The sequence below is a fragment of the Macaca thibetana genome, chromosome 16 (genome assembly GCF_024542745.1).
Source record: "Macaca thibetana thibetana isolate TM-01 chromosome 16, ASM2454274v1, whole genome shotgun sequence".
Lineage (NCBI taxonomy): Eukaryota > Metazoa > Chordata > Mammalia > Primates > Cercopithecidae > Macaca > Macaca thibetana.
The window spans coordinates 51622116-51644612 of record NC_065593.1 but is presented as its reverse complement, the minus strand read 5'-3'; the positions used below and the strand labels follow the sequence as shown (position 1 = coordinate 51644612).

Sequence of the window (22497 nt, the reverse complement as noted above, 5' to 3'; positions counted from 1 at the left end):
CGATCTGCCCGCCTCAGCCTCCCAAAGTGCTAGGATTACAGGCATGAGCCACCGCGCCCAGCCTGGTGATGATTTTCAATAATTAAAGCACTGTGGTTCACAGCCTGAGCTCCGAAGGTGGACAAAACTCCTTGAATATTTATTACTACTACTGTTACTATAATTCTATTACTACTGCTACTAGTACTTTATTTTTCTTATTTCCCATGCTTTGCTGTTATTTAAGGTTTGGTGATTAAATATAGGAAGGGCTTGGAAATGAAGTCATTTATTTTGTTTCCAACACAAAACAGTTTCTAGTGTGGGTGTGTGGGTAGCTTAATTTAACATAACAAACTAATACGTTTTTCCTTGAACTCCATACTATCTTCATTTCAAACTAGGTATTCTCAGAGTGGGGTTAAAATACTCTCCATCATCAAAGCCCAAACTTTTTAGAAGATCTTGCTTGTCTCACAAAAACCCTGGTATCTCTGTTGCCACCACAACCTGAAACTAACGAGTTAGAAACCACACAGAGCCCACGACATTCGGTAGGAGCCCGTAACATTTTCTCGCAAGTTTTATGTAGATAGTTAAGCCCGGAACTGATCTGGTTGAGAAAACGTTTAAAATCATCATTTTCCCTTCCTTCTCCTACACTTTTATACTCAGAAGGGCCTAATTTTGCTCCTCTAGGAAGATTGAATGCATAGGCTTTCATGTAGTTTAAAACTCTCTTAATTTAAAGAAGTCTGGGTTTGGCGCAGTGGCTCATGCCTCTCATCCCAGCACTTCGGAAGGCCGAGGTGGGTGGAGCGCTTGAGTTCAGGAGTTCGAGACCAGCCTGGGCAACATAAGGAAGCCCCCTTTCTACCAGAAACACAAAAAATTAGCCAGGCATAGTGGCACACACCTGTGGTCCCAGCTACTCAGGAGACTACAAGAGGATTGCTAGAGCCTGGGAGGCGGAGGTTGCAGCGAGCTGAGATCACGCCACTGCACTCCAGCCTGGGTGACAGGGTGAGACCCTATCTCAAAAAAAAAAAAAATTATATTTTCTATTCTCTTCCCCTTTTTGTTATGTGTTTTGCAGTCTTTTCTCCATGTCTAATCTAAGAAATTTATATATTCATTGTATATATGCCTACTGGTTGTCAGCATTGAACCCTGCCTGTGCCCTAGCATGTTGTACAATGACTGACTTGACTTTATTGTGAGAATAAGAAAGTTCAAAATTTATTCGTTTTTTATCAGTCGACTAGGGACCTTATCTGTTGCTGCATTTATTATCTCTAAAATATTATCTTCTTTTTCTTTTTCTTTTTTGAAATGGAATCTCGCTCTGTTGCCCAGGCTGGAGTGCAGTGGCGCATTCTTGGCTCACTGCTACCTCCATCTCCCAGGTTCAAGCAATTCTCCTGCCTCAGCCTCCCGAGTAGCTGGGATTACAGTCGCGTGCCACCACATCCAACTAATTTCGTGTATTTTTGTTAGAGACGGGATTTCACCATGCTGGCCAGGATGGTCTCAAACTCCTGACCTCAAGTGATCCACCAGCCTTGGCCTCCCAAAGTGCTGGGATTACAGGCCTGAGCCACCACACCCGGCCTACCGTCTTATTTTTAGATGGAGACTTCTGGACATTGGTATAAAATCTAGATGGTTCCAGTCCTGACCTTTTCCTCATGTTTAATCTCACCTTCCTAACACTTCCACCACTGTTGAAAAGGTATAGCTCCATATGATCTTACTGCCCTTCATTCAGTCAAGCGAGACACTGACATTGCATAGATTCTGGGTCTCACATTTGCTTTGTTTTTATCTGGAGCTTTACTGGAAACTAAATGCTATTGCGTACTAGCTGCAGAAGCAGGAGGGGAAGTTGGCAAGAATTCACTGCTTTCTGTTTGGTCTGTCTGAGGCAGCTGACCTTTTGGAAGGAAATCGCTGCTCTTTGCTTCTTCCGGTAACAGTGCTGCCTATGAAAGAACACATACACAGAAGGGCTCTGCCGTTATCCTGGCTGATGCCTTGCAGCATTAGCTGTTAGTTGAGGTGGGAGCCTTTCAGTGCATCTGTTGTGTGCTGTAGGAGCATGCACTCAAGTTCCTACACCATGCTAAGTTGTGTGTAGATCCACTATTAGAGGTATAGTGAAAGACAGTCTGTTACCAGAAAAAGTAGTTTACTTTAGCAAAAGTAATTGCATTTTATTTATTCCCACTATGAGTGCTGTAGTAAATATGGACAATTATTTTGTGCACAATTTCAGTTCATCTTAATGTTAAATGTCCTGGTAATTGCTTTTTGTACCTGGATATCTGCTGTTGTTTGTTGTTTTTTTTCCCCTAGCAGGACAAACATTTCGATTTGCCAAGACATAAGCTCTTATTTAAGATCTTCTCAGAATTAGAATAAGGTTCTTTTTTTTTTTTTTTTTACGACAAGATCTCACAGTGTCACCCAGGCTGGAGTGCGGCACAATCACGGCTCACAGCAGCCTCAAACTCCTGGGCTTAAGCAATTCTCCTGCCTGTCTCCTGAGTAGCTAGAACTACAGGCATGTACCACCACACGGGGCTAATTTTTAAATTTTTTTAGAGATGGAGTCTCACTATGTTGCCTAGGCTTGTCTCAAACTCCTGGCCTAATCAATCTTCCCATCTCGGCCTCCCAGAGTGCTGGGTTTACAGGCATGAGCCACTGTGCCTGGCCCAGAATTAGCTGCTTCTTTCATACTTTTTTTTTTAGAGACAGAGTCTGGCTCTGTCGTCCATCTGGCATGCAGTGGTGCAATCATAGCTCACTGCAGCTGCTAACTCCTGGGCTCAAGTGATTCTCCCCTCATCCTCCCAAGTAACTAAGACTACAGGTGTGTGCCACCATATGCTACTACTTTTTGTTTTGCTTTCTTTGTAAAGACAGAGCCTTGATATGTTGCCCAAGCTGGTCTTGAACTCCTGAGCTCAGGTGATCCTCTGTCTCGGCCTCCCAAAGTGCTGGGATTACAGGTGTGAGCCACTACACCTGGCCAATGTTTAGTTTCTTAACAAACCTGCTACTCGTTGGATCCACTTTTTATGCAGGACTTGTTTTACTTAAACACGGGTAGTTGGACACCCCACAACTTGGGATTATTTTCAGAAAGCTATAATTAGGTTTCATATCACCCAGTAAGCAAACAAGGAAACTAACCGGCTGATGAGGCATTTCTCTCTTAAAAGAGATTTCAGTTTTGTATTGCTTTAATTAAAACATACTCAGTTCAGTTTTTATTTTATTTTAAGTGACATATTCAAGTTATGTCTAAGTAAAAATGAAACAGATTTTAGTTCATGGCAAATTAAGAGAACACAGCTACCTGGAAAATGGGGCGAACTGCCATGTCCTTCTGCGTTTAGTTTTGGTTTGGTGGATAGGTATGCTTTTCTAAGGTATTATTGGTCTCTTCCCTAGATTTGCTGTTGATGGCAGAGATGGTTGGGTGAAGGTTTGTGTTGATGTACATAGAAGACGTAGAGATTAGTACAGAGAGAAACATCTCAGGGCCTCCTTAGCAAGATTGCCCTGCAGTGCTGCTATTCTTGGAAACTGGTCTGATCTGTCCCACTTTGCTGGGGTAATGAAGAATCCAGGGGGAATGCAAACCCTGTGTTGGTTTTAGGTATAGGTTGTCACAAAATAAATTGATATCAACAAAACAGGAAGATATCCCCCCAGTTCTGTTGGCCTTTGAGTAGGAGCAAAGTTAGGAACCAACAGCTGAGGTTTCCTGTGATCTGCTCTTGTAACGATAGCTTTCTAGAGTTGAATTGTTGAATTTCTTGAATTGTTACTCTTGAACTGTCAAGGGCCTTCACATAAACCAATTGTGTTCAGGTATGTGATTAGAGGTAAGAGATGTGTTTGTTTGTGTTTAGAAATGGGGTCTCGCTTTGTGGCTCAGGCTTGAGCACAGCGGCGTGATCATAGCTCACTGCATGCAGCCTTGACCTCCTGGGAGCGCTCCTGTCCCAGCCTCCTGAGTAGCTTGGACTGCAGAAGTGAGTCACCATGCCCAGCTAGAAAGTTTTTTATTTTAAAGAAATTCTGGTACTGTTGTGAGTGGATTTCTGTGTATTTCGTCATGTTTACAGTTGGTACAAGTTTGCTTAATCATACCAAAGATGAAAGAGAGCCACTAATATATATAAATATATGTCAGAATTACAAATTAATCTATTATTAACAGTCTTAAATCACTACTTGGAAACACATTTAAGGCACTATATATTTGAAAGTGAAATAATTGCATTTCTTTTAAATTTTTTTTATAATTCTGAATTTTTACCGTTTTCATGTTCTACTTAAATCAAGGCTGCCCAGGTAAGACAGTGTTATAACCTGGATATTATCATGGCCAACATGGCGAATCCCCATCTCTATTAAAAATAAAAAAATTAGGGCTGGGCACAGTGGCTCACGCCTGTAATCCCAGCACTTTGGGAGGCCGAGGTGGGCAGATCACCTGAGGTCAGGAGTTTGAAACCAGCCTTGCCAACATTGTGAAAACCTTTCTCTATTAAAAATACAAAAAATACGGCTGGGCGCGGTGGCTCACGCCTGTAATCCCAGCACTTTGGGAGGCCGAGGCGGGCGGATTACAAGGTCAGGAGATCAAGACCATCCTGGCTAACACGGTAAAACCCCGTCTCTACTAAAAATACAAAAAATTAGCCAGGGGTGGTGGCACACGCCTGTAGTCCCAGCTACTCAGGAGGCTGAAGCAGGAGAATGGCCTGAACCTGGGAGGCGGAGTTTGCAGTGAGCCAAGATCAGGCCACTGCACTCCAGGCTGGGCGATAGAGTGAGACTCCATCTCAAAAAAAAAAAAAAAAAAAAGGCTGGGCGCGGTGGCTCAAGCCTGTAATCCCAGCACTTTGGGAGGCCGAGACGGGCGGATCACGAGGTCAGGAGTGCGAGACCATCCTGGCTAACACGGTGAAACCCCGTCTCTACTAAAAAATATGAAAAAAACTAGCCGGGCGAGGTGGCGGGCGCCTGTAGTCCCGGCTACTCGGGAGGCTGAGGCAGGAGAATGGCGTAAAAACCCGGGAGGCGGAGCTTGCAGTGAGCCAAGATCAGGCCACTGCACTCCAGGCTGGGCGACACAGCGAGACTCCGTCTCAAAAAAAAAAAAAAAAAAAAAAAGCCAGGCATGGTGGCGGGCACCTGTAATCCCAGCTACTCGGGAGGCTGAGGCAGGAGAATCGCTTGAACCTGGGGGGCGGAGGTTGCAGTGAGCCGAGATCGCGCCACTGCACTCCAGCCTGGGCACCAAGAGCAAAACTCCGTCTCAAAAAAAATAATAAAAATAGGCCGGGCGCGGTGGCTCAAGCCTGTAGTCCCAGCACTTTGGGAGGCCAAGACGGGCGGATCACGAGGTCAGGAGATCAAGACCATCCTGGCTAACCTGGTGAAACCCCGTCTCTACTAAAAAATACAAAAAACTAGCCGGGCGAAGTGGCGGGTGCCTGTAGTCCCAGCTACTCAGGAGACTGAGGCAGGAGAATGGTGTGAACCCGGGAGGCGGAGCTTGCAGTGAGCGGAGATGGCGCCACTGCACTCCAGCCTGGGGGACAGAGCGAGACTCCGTCTCAAAAAATAAATAAATAAATAAAATAAATAAATAAAAAATTAGCTGGGCATTGGTGGCAGGTGCCTATGGTCCCAGCCGCTCAGGAGGCTGAGACAAGAGAATTGCTTGAATGCGAGTGGTGGGGGTTGCAGTGAGCCAAGATCGTGCCACTGCACTTTAACCCAGTTGAAAGAGCAAGACTGTGTCTCAAAAAAATAAATCAAAATTTAAAAATGCATCTACATGGTTTTATATTTCAACATAGTTTTTACATTTAATTTAACTGGTTGCACCATATCCCGTTAGATTAATATGTTATAGTCTAATCATCCCCCTATTCTGGACATTTTGGTTATTTCTGGTTTCTCCCAATGGTATATATCCCTGGGAATGGGCCTAAATCAAGGCACTCGTCAAAGAAAATTTTGCTAGGTAGAAATTAATATTGTAATTCTCAATGGTAAGAGGGAGGCCATGAACTTTAATGGGGAAAATATTGGTAACATGTAGATTTATTAATAAATTGCCTGTTTTGTTTGTTTTTAACTTTCAAACAAGAGGAAAGGGATTGTATTTCATTTAAGTAGTATAGAAACGGTATTGTAGTAGCTGAGGGTTTTTTTTCCTGAACTAAAAGATTTGAATTGTCCAAGAGACACATTCTAGGATGAGTTGATCTTGAATTACAGTACAAATATAAACCTTCACTAGAAATTCTGAGGCTGGCTGGGTGCGGTGGCTCACACTTGTCATCCTAGCACTTTGGGAGGCCGAGGTAAGAGGATCGCTTGAGCCCAGGAGTTCATGACCAGCCTGGGCAACATAGCAAGACCCCATCTCTTAAAAAAAAAATTAGCCAGGCATGGAGGCAAATACCTGTGGTCCCAGCTACTCAGGAAGCTAAGGGAGGAGGATCACCTGAACCCAGGAGGTTGAGACTGCAGTGAGCAGCGATTATGCTATAGCACTCTAGCCTGAGCGACAGAGTGAGACTATGTTTCAAAAAAAAAAAAAATTCCGAAGCTAACATAGGACTACATGCCAGCTTCAAATCATTTCTTATTTTTCCATAATGGAGATGGTCATTATTTTTGGGCTACAGCAAGTGCTTTTAGTCATCTGGAAAGTGATACAGATGTAGCTTCTTCCCAAAGGGATGGCTGAAGTTGCTGGCTGGATTTGGACATGGAGATAATGATAACACACATACACTGTGGGCCACCATGGCATGAGACAGCCCAGCTTGCATGCTGGTAGCCTACAAGCTGCAGCACAGTGCCTCAGAAGTCTCCAGATTTTTATTTACCACCAGGGACAGTTTCACAGTGAGAGTCAAACCTCTGCTCTCATTGCTTTGTTTTTCTTTTTTGGAATTTTTGCCCTTAATTTTGATTTTGAAAAAATTGTAAATGACTGAAAAGTGGAAAGAATAGAACAATGAGTACTCACATATACTTCACCTAGGTTGAGCCAGTGTTCACAGTTGTTAGATTTACTTTCCCACACTCCCCACCACTGTCACTCTTCCGTTTCTCCTTCCAAAGTTAAGTTGTAAACGTCATGACCATTTACCCTCAAATACTTGACATTGTATCTACTCTGAGCAAGGGCATTCTCCTACACAACCTCAATGGCATTGTCACAAGAAATTCAGCAGTAATATAACAACATCTAATATATAATGATATAATGGACTTTAGAGCTGTGGGTGTTTTTGTTTGTTTTGAAACAGAGTCTCACTCAGTTGCCCAGCCTGGAGTGCAAGTGGCGCAATCTCAGCTCACTACAACTTCCGCCTCCCAGGTTCAGGAGATTCTTGTGCCTCAGCCTTCCGAGTAGCTGCAACTACAGGCGTGCGCCACCACGCCCAACTGATTTTTGTATTTTTAGTAGAGACAGGGTTTCACCATGTTGGCCAGGCTGGTCTTGAACGCTTGACCTCGAGTGATCCGCCGGCCTTGGCTTCCCAAAGTGCTGGGATTACAGGTATGAGCCACCGCGTCCAGTCGTGTTTTTGTTTTTGAATTATGCTCTTGGTGGTTGTGTCTCTGCAGTCTCCTTTAACCTAGAACAGTTCCACCTGTTTTGGGTGGGCGTGGGATCGTTGATGAGAGTCTCACAATTTGGATTTGTCTGATTGTTTCTTCATGATTTAGTTTGTGTATTCTTTTCAGCAAATCATATCTGGAGGCACATAATGTCAGTTTATCCCATGATTGGGGATGTTTGATCACTCGGTTAAGGTATTGTCCTCCAGATTTATCCACAGAAATGCCTCTTTTCCCCTTTGTGAATAATAAGTAATATGTGAGTAGTACTTTGAGACTAAATGTTCTTCCCCAACAACTGTCACCTAATGGTTTTAGCAGCTGTGATGATCCTTGTCTGAGTCTACTCTCTTTATTTTTGAGATTGTGCATTTTTGGCCAAGACTTTATATCCTATATTTAGATGAGAGTTTTAAATATATGGTAACCTGCTGATTGAAACTTGATTTTTATATTTAGTAAGTAGGTCCTTTTTCTACCTTCTCCTTTCTTCCCTCCCTTACCCTTTTCCTCTCCTCCGTTCTCTGTTCTTCCCATTATAATATGCAATGATTTGGCTGTGACAAAGATTAATGACTGATTGTCTTCCCAGAATATTATCGTCTCTATGTTGCCTGGGCACATTTTTCCTTGTTTGTTTCTTTGTGAGCCAAATGCTTTTATTCTTTCTGTTCTCTTCCCATCTGTTTAATAATATGATTTTTTAAAAAAGAGAATTGGCTTCCTGATTGCATATAAGGTAGTATTTAGAAAAAAAAAAAAATTAAAGAGCAGATGGCTCTGGTATTGACCTACTTCTAAATGTGATAGCCTTCTTACTTGATATTAGTCCCATTTTAATATGAATGAAGTCTTGATCCTTTATTGCTGCTATTGAATATTTTTTCTGTCCCTCAAAATCCCTATACGAGGCTGGGCATGATGGCTCACGCCTGTAATCCCAGCACTTTGGGAGGCCGAGGTGGGTGGATCACTTGAGGTCAGGAGTTCAAGACCAGCCTGGCCAACATGGTGAAATCCTGCCTCTACTAAAACTCCAAAAATTAGCCAGACACAGTGGCACATGCCTGTAATCCCAGCTGCTCGGGAGGCTGAGACAGGAGAATCACTTGAACCCGGGAGGGAGGCAGAGGTTGCAGTGACCTGAGATTGTGCCACTGAACTCCAGCCTGGGTGACACAGTGAGACTCTGTCTCAAAAAAAAAAAAAATAAGAAAAGTACATAGAAAATGGCAGGCCACCTTAAGTCCTCAACATGCATGCAGCCTGGTGCAGTGGTACAAGTAAGTGCAGGTTCTCAGGTAGGTCCAGCCCAGATAGTACCCCTTAGTAGTATGGGACCGACCTGGAGCAAGTGGTTCACCTCTTTTTTAAAAATAGCTTTACTGAGATATAATCATGTACTACAAAATTCACCCTTTGAAGTATATTCTCAGAGTTATACAATTATCACCACTGTCTAATTCCAGAACATTTTCATCATCCCCTCAAAAAGCCCATACCCTTTAGCAATCATTCCCCATTTCTCCCTCCCCTCAGCCCTTGGCAACCACCAATTTATTTTCTGTCTCTATGGATTTGCCTATTCCGGATATTTCATAAAAATGGAATTTACAGTATGTTCCCTTGCATGCCTTTCACTTTACATAGTGATTTCAAGGTCATCCACACTGTAGCATGCGTCAGTACTTCATTCCTTTTTAACGTCTACATAATATTCTATCTTATTCATTGTATTTATCCATTCCTATCCATATTATCTGTTTATCCTTTGGTGGACATTTGAATTGTTTCCACTTTGGGGTGATTATGAGGTGGTTATGAATAATGCAGCTGTGAACATTTGTGTATCTGTTTTTTGTTTTTTTGTTTTGTTTTGTTTTTGAGACAGAGTCTTGCTCTGCTCGCTCTGTCCTCCAGGCTAGAGTGCAGTGGCACAGATCTTGGCTCACTACAACCTCCGCCTCCCGGATTCAAGTAATTCCCCTGCCTCAGCCTCCCAAATAACTAGGATTACAGGCACCCGCCACTGTGCCCGGCTCATTTTAAAAAACATTTTTAGTAGAGATGGTGTTTTGCCATGTTGGTCAGGCTGGTCTCGAACTCCTGACCTCAGGATCCACTCGCCTCAGTCTCCCAAAGGGCTGAGATTACAGGCATGAGCCACTGCGCCCGGCCTGTATACCCACTTTTTGGGGACACATGTTTTCAGTTCTCTTAGGCATATACCTAGGAGTGGAACTACTGGAAATGTGGTAACTGTATGTTTACCCTTTTGTAGAATTGCCAGATAGTTTTCGAAAACTGTTTCACCACGATACAATTCTACTTAATCTTGATGACCCTCAATTTCCTCATCTATAACGTGGGGATAACAATAGTGCCTACGTCTGAGGGATTTAGGATTAAGAATAGATTCATAAAAGCACTTGTTATAAGTCATATAGGAAGTGCTTAGCTAGCTCTTAAATCTGGATGGGGGATAATAATAACACTGATAACTGTTATTTATTTCTCATCCTATTTCTGAAGTTTATTTTTATTTATTAGATGAATTGGAATGTTTGTTGCTAATAATTCATAAAGCAGTATAATAAATGAAAACTTCAAATTTCATTAGTTGTTTTTTGTACTTTAATTAGTAAAAGTCAGATATGTCCTTGGAAGGAATAGGTAAAGGCATGGCTCCCTGCTGGCTTAGCCTTCTCTGTTCAAGAACATATTGGAAGGAATGGATAGTTTTCTTCTCTTTTTTTTTTTTTTTTTTTTTTTGAGACAGAGTCTTGCTCTGTCGCCAGCCTGGAGTGCAGTGGCATGATCTCAGCTCACTGCAACCTCTGCCTCCTGGGTTCAAGCGATTCTTCTGCCTCAGCCTCCTGAGTAGCTGGGACTATAGGAGCATGGCACCACGCCCAGCTAATTTTTGTATTTTTAGTAGAGATAGGTTTTCACCATTTTGGCTAGGATGGTCTCCATCTCTTGACCTCGTGATCCACCCACCTCGGCCTCCCAAAGTGCTGGGATTACAGGCATGAGCCACTGCACCCGGCCTCTTCTTCTTCTTCTTCTTTTTTTTTAAGAGTTTAGGCTGGGCAACATGGTGAAACCCCGTCTCTACTAAAAATACAAAAAATTAGCCAGGCGTGGTGGCGGGTGCCTGTATTCCCAGCTACTCTGGAGGCTGAGGCAGGAGAATGGCGTGAACCTGGGAGGCAGAGCTTGCAGTGAGCCGAGACCAAGCCACTGCACTCCAACCTGGGAGACAGAGCAAGCCTCCGTCTCAAAAAAAAAAAAAAAAAAAAAAAATAGAGTTTAGTATGCATAAGGCAAAATCAAAGCCTTGCTGTTACTGTACTACCCTCACCCTTCGCAATTCTCCATTCTTTCATTCAAAGATAAGAGAACAGACTTCACAGTGCCTTTCCACCACCTCCCAAAAGTTCCTGTCTGTAGAAGTCCTTCTGCCAGTGAAATTGATTAAGAAATAGGAATACCATCTTTTAAAAGGGCCCGGTACGGCTGGGTGCGGTGGCTCATGCCTGTAATCCCAGCACTTAGGGAGGCTGAGGCGGGTGGATCACAAGGTCAGGAGTTCAAGACCAGCCTGGCCAACATGGTAAAACCCCGTCTCTACTAAAAATACAAAATTAGGCAGGCATGGTGGTGGGCACCTCTAATCCCAGCTACTCAGGAGGCTGAGGCAGATAATTGCTTGAACCTGGGAGGCAGAGGTTGCAGTGAGCCGAGATGGCACCACTGCATTCCAGTCTGGGCAACAGAGCGAGACTCTGCCTCAAAAAAAAAAAAAAAAAAAAGGGCCAGGCACAATGGCCCATGCCTGTAATCCCAGCACTTTGGGGGAGGCTGACTTGGGAGGATCACTTGAGTGAGGAGTTTGAGACTGGCCTGGGCACCATAGTAAGACCTTGTCTCTACAAAAAAAAAAAAAAATTTTTTTTCTTTAATTAGCCAGGTGTGATGGCATGTGCCCACAGTCCCAGCTACTTGGGTGGCTGGGGTAGGAATATCCCTCAAGCCCAGGAGTTTGAGGCTGCGGTGAACCATGATCACACCACTGCACTCCAGCCTGAGTGATGGAGTAAGACCCTGTCTCGGATGGATGGATGGATGGATGGATGGATGGATGGATGGAAACGTTTATACTGGAGATACTGGTTAAAGAGAAGGATAGCAAGAGCTATTTGTGGAGGATTGATTTTTGGAAAGTTTGTTAAATTGAGTTAAAATTAGAGATGGGAGAGAGAAGCTGGTTTTGTAAGTTTAAGGCAACAGTAAGAACAGTAGTGAGTACTTACAGAGCACCTGCTCTTAGCCAGACACTGTTTTAGGTATGTACATAAAACTAATTCATTCTTACAGCAGCCTCCTAAGGGGCGTAAGTATTATTATTCCCATTGTACAAACAAGAAAACTGAGGCACAGAGAGACTTAACGGGCTGTCTTTGACAGAACCATGTTTAGGTGAGTTCAGCATTATCTCTAAAAGTTTAACCCCAGTTTAGAGACTTTGGCCCTGGGATGGGGAGGTAGGATGGAGAATCGGAATTATAAAATGCTTTAAATTATACACACGAATCCAGCAGACCAAATCTGCTAGATTCATATTATTCATATTATTATATTCATATTGTTCATAATATTATTTATATTAATCCCCTACTCCCACCCCACGCTAGAATTCACTTGCTGAGTTGGCAGATACACGGTGGGCCTTCTAATGTCATACACTACTCTCCACTGCAGTTGAGCTAGGGCAAGACCTTGGTCACAGTGTTCTGGAAGTCCTCAGAGAGAGTGATGTTTTTCTTTGTTATAGTTTATATTTTACTTTTAGAAAGGAAAAGCATCTGGGCCGGGCGCGGTGGCTCAAGCCTGTAATCCCAGCACTTTGGGAGGCCGAGACGGGCGGATCACGAGGTCAGGAGATCGAGACCATCCTGGCTAACACGGTGAAACCCCGTCTCTAATAAAAAATACAAAAAAAAAAAAACTAGCCGGGCGAGGTGGCGGGTGCCTGTAGTCCCAGCTACTCGGGAGGCTGAGGCAGGAGAATGGCGTGAACCCGGGAGGCGGAGCTTGCAGTGAGCCGAGATCTGGCCATTGCACTCCAGCCTGGGTGACACAGCAAGACTCCGTCTCAAAAAAAAAAAAAAAAAAAAAAAAAGAAAGGAAAAGCATCTGAGAAAAGATATTTATGACTGAGACAAAATTATTCCAAATCCCACTCACTTATATCATTTATTTATGTGGTGGACATTCATTTTTATGGTTTTTCAGTAAGCCTGTAACATTATGAGCTATTAGACTTTGAAACTTTTATTAACAAGTGCCTGAGGGCCCGAATGATTTCTTTGGCTCTCCAAGCCCATGGGTATATCCAGATATATAAGGTTGAGGTAGGTGCCTTATGCCTTCAGAAAGTACCATGTTCTGCATCCAAGGCTGTTTTAGGTTGTTCTGAAATGCTTGTGAACACAGAGTGCAACTCATTCGAGCTCAAATAGTTCTTATCTTCGGCCTAAAAATAAGATTGTGAATCCATTTCCCAGTCTTTAGAGAATCCCCTGTGATGGTTTACCAAAGAACAAACCACTTCCCTTGTCTGAACATCACGCACTGAAATTGGAGCTACCCGTAAATAAGCAGAAGAGGGCGGGTCCTGAGGACAGAGGTACAGTCCTTGTGGATGCAGAGTAGCGTTCGATGGCTGGCTGAATGCCAGTTAGAAGAATGAATGTCGGTTAGATGAATGCCACTCATGTCAGGCATGTGGACATAGCCTGATAAGGGGGTGAAGTGTTCTGACATGTATGAAGAAAAATACTACTTAGCGGCCAGGCATGGTGGCTCATGCCTGTAATCCCAGCACTTTGGGAGGTCAGGCAGGTCACCTGAGGTCAGTAGTTCAAGACCAGCCTGGCCAACATGGTGAAACCCCATCTGTACTAAAAAAAAATTAGCCAGGCAGCTGGGCGCGGTGGCTCACGCCTGTAATCCCAGCACTTTGGGAGGGAAAGGTGGGCGGATCATGAAATCAGGAGATCGAGACCACGGTGAAACCCCATCTCTACTAAAAATACAAAAAATTAGCCGGCGTGGTGGCGGTCACCTGTAGTCCCAGCTACTCGGGAGGCTGAGGCAGGAGAATGGCGTGAACCCGGGAGGTGGAGCTTGCAGTGAGCCGAGATCACACCACTGTACTCCAGCCTGGGTGACAGAGCGAGACTCCGTCTCAAAAAAAAAAATTAGCCAGGCATGGTGGCGGGCGCCTGTAGTCCCAGCTAGTCAGGAGGCTGAGGCAGGAGAATCACTTGAACTCGGAAGGCGGAGGCTACAGTGAGCTGAGATCACGCTACTGCACTCCAGCCTAGGCGACAGAGTGAGACTCCGTCTCAAAAAACAAACAAACAAAAAACCACTACATAGCTTCTAGGTGTTATTCACATAACTGGGAAAACAGTTGGGTTTTTCCTAAACTGGGTATTTAGAATTTTATGATAGTCTCAGTAAGTCATCTCATATTTCACATATAGATAATTTTCAGTTTAACAGTAAAATAAAAATGACTCTGTACTAGTTAGTGTACTTTTATTTTATACTTTTGAGTAGCAGTGAGCAGAATCTACTCTCCAACTCTATCAAAGCACTTATGTGTAGTGAAACTATATTGTATTTATCAAAATAAGGTGATTGCCACTTGGTATTTACCAGCTATTATCCTTCAAATGGCATGCTATTTTAGAAAATAATTATTATGGCATGTTCACAACTAGAATTGTAAAAATATTCTGACAAATTCTAAGAGCTCAGCGTTCTACTCTTTGATGAAAACTAAGAAATAATCTAAAATTTAAGGCAAAATAGAGTGACATTTTTTAATACCCCTACATGTATGGTATATCACCACAGTATTTCTTTCCTAAAACAGTAATAGGCTCCTAAATATGCTTGACCAGCAGGGCATGTTAAATATTTGTTTATGTATTCTCTCCACAAGTATTTTTTGAACACTTTTCATGGGCAAGCCACCATACTAGACACTGGGGACACAGTCGTGAATAAGATGTGCTCCAGGCTGAGCGTGGTGGCTCATGCCTGTAATCCCAGCACTTTGGGAGGCCGAAGAGGGCAGATCATGAGGTCAGGAGGTCAAGACCATCCTGGCCAACATGGTGAAACCCCATCTCTACTAAAAATATAAAACTTAGCTGGGCGTGGCAGTGTGTGCCTGTAGTCCCAGCTACTCAGATGGCTGAGGCAGGAGAATCGCTTAAACCCAGGAGGCAAACGCTGCAGTGAGCTGAGATTGCTGCACTCCAGCCTGGGCGACAAAGCGAGACTCCGACTGAAAAAATAACAGTAATAATAATAATAAATTAAATAATTGGTTATTTAAATGGAAATCTGTTCTGTTTTCATGCCTTGGTATTTCATACTGGTATATTGTTCTATTATAACTTTGAAAAGAGCCGATGGAGTCGGTCAAATTGTATGTATACATTTATTTATGCAACAAAAAAATTATGATGCTTATGTGCCAGGTACCGTTCTAGACCCAGGAGAAAGCACGGTGAACAAAACAAAGTCATTGTGTTCATGGTGATTTCACCCTGGTGGGAAGTGAGTAAGCAAATATATGATCAATATCAGGAATTGCTAAATGATAAGAAGAAAAATAAAGCAGATTAAGAGGATAGAGAGTGACCAGAATGCCATTTTATTTGAGTGGGCTGGGAAGGAGTCTCTGGGGAGATAAGTTTTCATAGCTTTCCTTCTTTTGTCTCTTGAGTCATTTCACCTAATGAATGCAGATGCAAGAGAATGTTTGTATCTGTTGGTATCACTCATATATTCATTGAGAGCTATGGTGAGGTCCTACTTCTTATTCTTTACTACTTAGGAAGATTAACACCTGAATTCTTCTCTTCATTCTTTTATCACTCTTCCATATACTTAAGTGCCTAAGCACCTTCATTCATCCATCCCTTAAATAATTTTTTTTCTTGAGACAAAATCTGGCTCTGTCGCCCAGGCTGGAGTGCAGTGACGTAATCTTGGCTCGCTGCCACCTCTGCCTCCCAGGTTCAAGCGATTCTTCTGCCTCAGCCTCCTGAGTAGCTAGGACTACAGACACATGCCACCACACCTGGCTAATTGTTTTGTATTTTTAGTAGAGACGGGGTTTTGCCATGTTGGCCAGGCAGGACCCGAACTCCTGACCTCAGGTGATCTGCCCACCTCAGCCTCCCGAAGTGCTGGAATTACAAGCGTGAGCCACCATGCCTGGCCATCCGTTCCTTATCGTTCATCCAAAAATCATGATTTGGTATCTGTTCTAGTTTTCCAAAATCTTGTGATATGATTTATTTGATTAAAAAATACATTGTGCAGTTAAGTGACTTCCAGTGTTTAATTATAAAGTGGAATTGCTTCTGGAGAGAGCTGTTTTTCCTAAGTGTTTTGGTGAACTCACAGCCACTGAAATTTGATGTCTTGGGTCAGATTGGGTCTTACAGTGATCCCAGCCTTAATGCCTAAAAGCCCTAAATAGAATTATACACTTCTCAAGTGTTCTATAGCATTGCACAAGTCTGAAATAGATGACTGGCACTCCCCTACACCTCATCGTTGGCTAACTGACTTGTCCCATAAATAGCTCAGTGTTATGTGATCAGACAACTACAACTAACAGATTTTTGCTTCCTAACACACTTGTGCAGTCTCTGGTAGTAAACAAAATCCAAGTCCAAGTCACCAGCCCCTAACTGTAACCTAGTTCTTAGGAGAGTTGTGCAAATCAGTAGCCAAATCATGTGGGATGGAACTCAAGATAACCCTGCCTTATACCAAACTCTACATTCTGGAAAATGGTGTTAGAGCAAGATTCATTTTCAGTCCTTAGAGTTACTTGAAGTCCCTTCCCAGTCTACCCAAATGTTTCTGCCCTAATCTGGTCAAACCCAAAGAGTGTCTGCCAAATGAGTTAAAAATTGTCAGGTGAGTCTGAGGGGGCATCATGGTAGTTTTATAAAGCCTTTTTTTTTTTTTTTTTTTTAATCAAGAGCATGTTAAAAAAAGAAACTACTGGCTGGGGCAGTGACTCAGCCTGTAATCCCAGCACTTTGGGAGGCCGAGGTGGGCGATCAGAAGGTCAGGAGATCAAGACCATCCTGGCTAACACACTGAAACCCCGTCTCCACTAAAAATAGAAAAAATTAGCCGGGTGAGGTGGCGGGCACCTGTAGTCCCAGCTACTCAGGAGGCTGAGACAGGAGAATGGCGTGAACCCGGGAGGCGGAGCTTGCAGTGAGCCGAGATCATGCCACTGCACTCCAGCCTGGGCGACAGTGCGAGACTCCGTCTCAGAAAAAAAAAATAAGGAGACTACCTGCTATTGGAGCATAATGGTTCATATTTCTAACTCTTAGGTGGAATGTATTGTTTTTGTGTCTGAAAGATTTGTAAATGCTATAATTTAATAGAACATTGCTTCATAAATTCCTTAGCAGTAACTCAGGAGGTGAACCTTGGGGCATTTTTTCCAGATAAATCTGTGCTCTGTGTGTGCAAAGCATTGCTGCTTAGGTAACCAGTGATAATGAATAGAGTTCAATCCACGCTTTAGATGCTTTTACTTTTCTTTTACTGGGCTTTTTCAAAACGACATATGTTTGTTATATTTCTGAAGTCAAAATAACAAATCTAAAACAAGTGATTTAAAAAAAAAAAATCTCTCAGCTGGGCGCAGTGGCTCACACCTGTAATCCTAGCCCTTTGGGAGGCTGAGGTGGATCACTTGAGGTCAGGAGTTCGAGACTGTCCTGGCCAGCCTGGTGAAACCCCATCTCTACTAAAAATACAAAAATTAGCTGGGTGTGGTGGTGGGTACCTGTAATCTCAGCTACTTGGGAGGCTGAGGCAGTAGAATTGCTTGAACCTGGGAGGCGGAGGTTGCAGTGAGCCAAGATCGTGCCACTGCCCTCCAGCCTGGGCGACAGAGCGAGACTCTGTCTCAAAAAAAAAAAAACTCTCTGTTAATTATTTATTACTGTTGAAATGCTGCTTACCATGGCTGACAATTTTGAACAAAAGTAAAGAATATGTCTACGATGTCAAAGTTAGCAATTCTTTCCCTAATACTCCTTTTGTACTTTTGCTTATAAGACCTTAGTGCGTTTCATAGTCAGAGCTTCATAGACCCAACTGTGTATCTTTCCATGACCAGGCCGAGTGTCTACATTTTGAAAACATTTTAAAGTTAAAATCAAGAATACTGTCTTCAGTCTATCAAAAGGGCTAAACACATTTACTTTGGCCGAGCATGGTGGCTCATGCTTGTAATCCCAGCACTTTAGGAGGCTGAGGTGAGAGGATCACTTAAGGTCAGGAGTTCAAGACCAGCCCGACCAACACAGTGAAGCCCCATCTCTACTAAAAATACAAAAACTAACCGAGCATGGTAATGCACGCCTATAATCCCAGCTACTCAGGAGGCTGAGACAGGAGAATCGCTTGAAGTGGGGAGGCGGAGGTTGTAGTGAGCCAAGATTGTGCCACTGCACTCCAGCCTGGGCGGCAGAGCAAGACTGTCTCAAAAAATCAAAAATAAAAATAAATAATAAAATAAAAACATTTACCTTGGTAACTATGTGAATATTTACTCTGGTGGATGTAAGGGGAAAATAAAGAAAAAACACCGAAAGCACTGATTGTTTGTTCAACAGATTGTAAACCATGGCTGTGTGGATACAAGCTCAGCAGCTCCAAGGAGAAGCCCTTCATCAGATGCAAGCGTTGTACGGCCAGCATTTTCCCATTGAGGTGCGGCATTATTTATCCCAGTGGATTGAAAGCCAAGCCTGGTAGGTGAACAAGGATGTTTGCATCATATTTTGTGAAACACAAGAATATTGGAGTTTGGTTAGAAAGATGTCATGATGGCAACTTTCTTTTTTTTTTTTTTTTTTGAGACGGAGTCTAGCTCTGTCGCCCAGACTGGAGTGCAGTGGCGCGATCTCGGCTCACTGCAAGCTCCGCCTCCCGGGTTCACGCCATTCTCCTGCCTCAGCCTCCGGAGTAGCTGGAACTACAGGCGCCCGCCACCACGCCCGGCTAATTTCTTTTTGTATTTTTAGTAGAGACGGGGTTTCACCGTGTTAGCCAGGATGGTCTCGATCTCCTGACCTCGTGATCCGCCCGCCTCGGCCTCCCAAAGTGCTGGGATTACAGGCTTGAGCCACCGCGCCCGGCCAATGGCAACTTTCAAAGTTGTATTTTTAAACATTTTTAAATGTGATCCATAAAAAGGTATTTTTTAAAAATCTTTTTATACATGAAAAGTATTTAACCCCATCTTAGATTGAGGGGATGGAATAACTCTTGGGATTTTTAAAATGGGATTTGTTCCCTTTAATAGTAAATACTGTCTAAAAGCATTAGAATATTACTGCTAATAAAAAGCAGCCAACAAATATGTTTCGAGTGCCCATAGGATGCCTAGCAGTGTCCTAAGTAATAGAATTTGTATGAAAAAAATTAAAGCCCAACCTTGTGTTGTAATCCCAACACTTTGGGAGGCCAAGGCAGGTGTATTGCTTGAGCCCAGGAGTTCAAGGAAGGCCTGAGCAACATATCAAAACCCTGTCTTTGTACAAAATACAAAAATTAGCCAGGTGTGGTGGTGTGCACCTGTAGTACTAGCTACTCGGGAGGCTGAGGTGGGAGGGTCGCTTGAGCCTGCAAGGCAGAGGTTGCCGTAACTTATGATCACACCAGTGCACTCCAGCCTAAGCAACAGAGCAAGACCCTGTCTCAAAACAAACAAACAAACAAACAAAATTAAAGCCCTCATCTCCAAATAATTCAGTGTTTCACTGGACGTGGTGGTGCACATCTGTAATCCCAGCTACCCAGGATGCTGAGATGGGAGGATTGCTTGACCCCAGCAGTTTGAGGCCAGCCTAGGCAACATAGCGAGATCCTATGTCAAAAAAATAATAATAATTTGTGTTTAATGGGGCAGATAGGTGTGAATATGCATATAATTTAATTATAATTTATTTCTTATAGTTTATTTTATTAAATGTAAATTATTTTACATTTCTTAATAAATTTACATCTAACAAAAAACTAAAAATAATTTAACAGTGGTGACATTGGTGTTTTTAATTTATATGTATTTTATATATACACATAAAGACTAAAAGAAAATTAGGTGGGTATTGTGGCTCATGCCTGTAATCCCAGCACTTTGGGAGGCCGAGGCAGGCAGATCACTTGAGGCCAGGAGTTCTGAGACAAGCCTGGCCAACACAGCAAAATTCCGTCTCTACTGAAAATACAGAAAATTAGCTGGGCGTGGTGACGGGTGTCTGTAATCCCAGCTACTCCACACGGAGGCTAAAGCACGAGAATCGCTTGAACCCAGGAGGCAGAGGTTGCAGTGAGCCGAGATCACACCACTGTACTCCAGCCTGGGCAACAGAGTGAGATTGCCTTTTTAAAAAAAAACAAAAAACAAAAAACACTAAACGAAAATATACCCAAATGTTAACACTAATTACATTCTGGTGGTAGATTTGACAAGCATTTTAATTTTTCTTTATTTTCCAGATTACTGATTACATACTTGGGGGAGGGGAGAGTTGTTTTAAATTTCTTTTAGAATTAGTACAGTGCAGTCGACTAACAGCACAGGTTTTTAATTAGTATCATTATTACACACCAGGCAGCAGGATGTACACTGCTCAGGGTCTGGGAGCTTGCTGCTTAGTTACAGTCTGTCAGTCGATCTGGCATATTCATTTGATACTTCAAGCCTCACCATCTTAGCCAGGGGTCCTCTTTTACAGTCCCTCAGAGAAGCCAGCTTTGATGCTGCTATTTGCAGAGGGCCGTATACCTACCTATCAGTAATGTTGCCTTAGAATAATCGCAATGAGTGTTAGTAGCAAATTTCCGTTCAGAAACTAAAGATCACCAAAGAAAGGCAATTTTCTAGGCAATTAAAAAAATCTCAGCTTCATGTAATTAAGTGAGGGGAAAAAAATGAGTTAAATATGAGAATGTCAGCTGTACCTTGTTTAGTGCTTTCCCCTCCCTTTTCATTTTCTCTCCTGTTTTCCTGATTTGGAGGATTTAGAAAAACATGAGTAGGAAGTTTCTGTTAATTTCAGATTTCACTTAGCAGAGTTCCCGTTTGGTGTTCTCACTGAATGAATTAAAAGACTTGTGTTGATATTAAGGAAAACTTGAAATTTTTTTAGCTTTGGTTTTCTTAAGAATATAAAGATTTTAATGAAGAATCTTCAATTCTTTTTTTCTTTTTTTTTTTTTTTGAGACGGAGTCTCCCTCTGTCACCAGGCTGCAGTGGCTTGATTTCGGCTCACTGCAACCTCCGCCTCCCGGGTTCAAGCTTTCTAAGTAGCTGGGATTACAGGTGCCTGCCACCACACCGGGCTAATTTTTGTATTTTTAATAGAGACGGGGTTTCACCATATTGACCAGGCTGGTCTCTTAACTCCTGACCTTGTGATCTGCCCACTTCGGCCTCCCAAAGTGCTGGGATTACAAGTGTGAGCCCCCGGGCCCAGCCAAATCTTCAATTCTTTATGTTTAAGCCATCTAAGCAAGTCTTTTTTTAACAGAGAATTAAGGTTTCAAGTAAAGAACCAATACGTGACTTCTATGAGTTTTGCTTAAAGACTGGATCCTCTCGAGTGGGTTCCTGGCCAGGTGTGGTGGCTCATGCCTATAATCCCAGCACTTTGGGAGGCTGAGGCGGGTGGATCACTTGAGATCAGGAGTTTGAGACCTAGTCAACATGGTAAAGTCCCATCTTTGTTAAAAATATAAAAATTAGCCGGGCATGGTGGTGCACGCCTGTAATTCCAGCTACTTGGGAGGCTGAGACAGGAGAATCACTTGAACCCAGGAGGCGGAGGTTGCAGTGAACTGAGATCGTGCTACTGCATCCTAGCCTAGGCGACAGAGTGAGACTTCATCTCAAAAAAAAGAGTGGGTTTCCAGACCAGGGGCATTGTTGCCAGTTGAAACAGAGGTACAGGCTGCCCTCATTCCTTCCAGCCTTTCATTTAATACATATTCTATTTAATACATAGGGCACACATATTTAAAATCTGACTTGCTTTAACTGCCTTCTCAAGGTGCAGATTAGGGTGTACTATTTGATGGAGTATGGTATCACTGCTTTGTTTTGTTTTGTTTTGTTTTTGTAGAGACAGAGTCTTGCTCAGTTGCCCAGGCTGGAGTGCAGTGGCACGATCTTGGCTCACTGCAACCTCCACCTCCCGGGTTCAAGCAGTTCTCCTGCCTCAGCCTCCCAAGTAGCTGGGACTACAGGCACAAGCTGCTATGCCCGGCTAATTTCTTTTGTATTTTAGTAGAGACGGGGTTTCACCGTGTTGCTCAGGCTGGTCTCCAACTCCTGAGCTCAGGTAATCAGCCCATCTCAGCCTCCCAAAGTGCTAGGATTACAGGCGTGAGCCACCAGACCGGGCCGGTATCACTGTTTTGATACACCTGTTGGTGCCTTTTTTTGAAATTAGTTGCTATCTTCAGGGACTTAGGGATGGCAGAGCCTTTTAGCTACCACTATCTTGTTTGGCTGCAGACCCAGTCAGCAGTTATTGAATGTTATTTCAGTCTGACAGCTGTTTGGTTTCTTCAGTGACTAAGTAATTTGGTACTTCCCAGTGTCAATTGTTGCCCAAGTTGTAGAAAGAAAGAAAGAAAGAAAAAAGGAAAGAAAGAAAAGAGGGAGGGAGACCGTCCGAATCCCTGTCATCAGTTTAATAGCTCGAAATCAA

At 43.1% G+C, this 22497-nt stretch overlaps 2 protein-coding genes across 4 annotated transcripts in view; one reads left to right on the top strand and one right to left on the bottom strand.

Moving 5' to 3' along the window:
- The window catches only part of ATP6V0A1 (ATPase H+ transporting V0 subunit a1), a 360020-nt gene that overhangs the window by 293224 nt on the left and 44299 nt on the right, over nt 1-22497 (bottom strand). The gene's annotated exons all lie outside the window — the stretch shown is intronic.
- Nucleotides 1-22497, top strand: part of STAT5B (signal transducer and activator of transcription 5B) — an 88915-nt gene that overhangs the window by 39039 nt on the left and 27379 nt on the right. For 2 of the 3 annotated variants that reach the window (XM_050762619.1, XM_050762618.1), the window contains exon 2: nt 18393-18530. In XM_050762619.1, coding sequence (XP_050618576.1) covers nt 18403-18530 — 128 coding nt within the window. In that variant the 5' untranslated portion in view covers nt 18393-18402. Of the gene's footprint in view, nt 1-18392; nt 18531-22497 lie in introns of those variants that run through there. The other variant, XM_050762620.1, reaches the window with a different exon arrangement.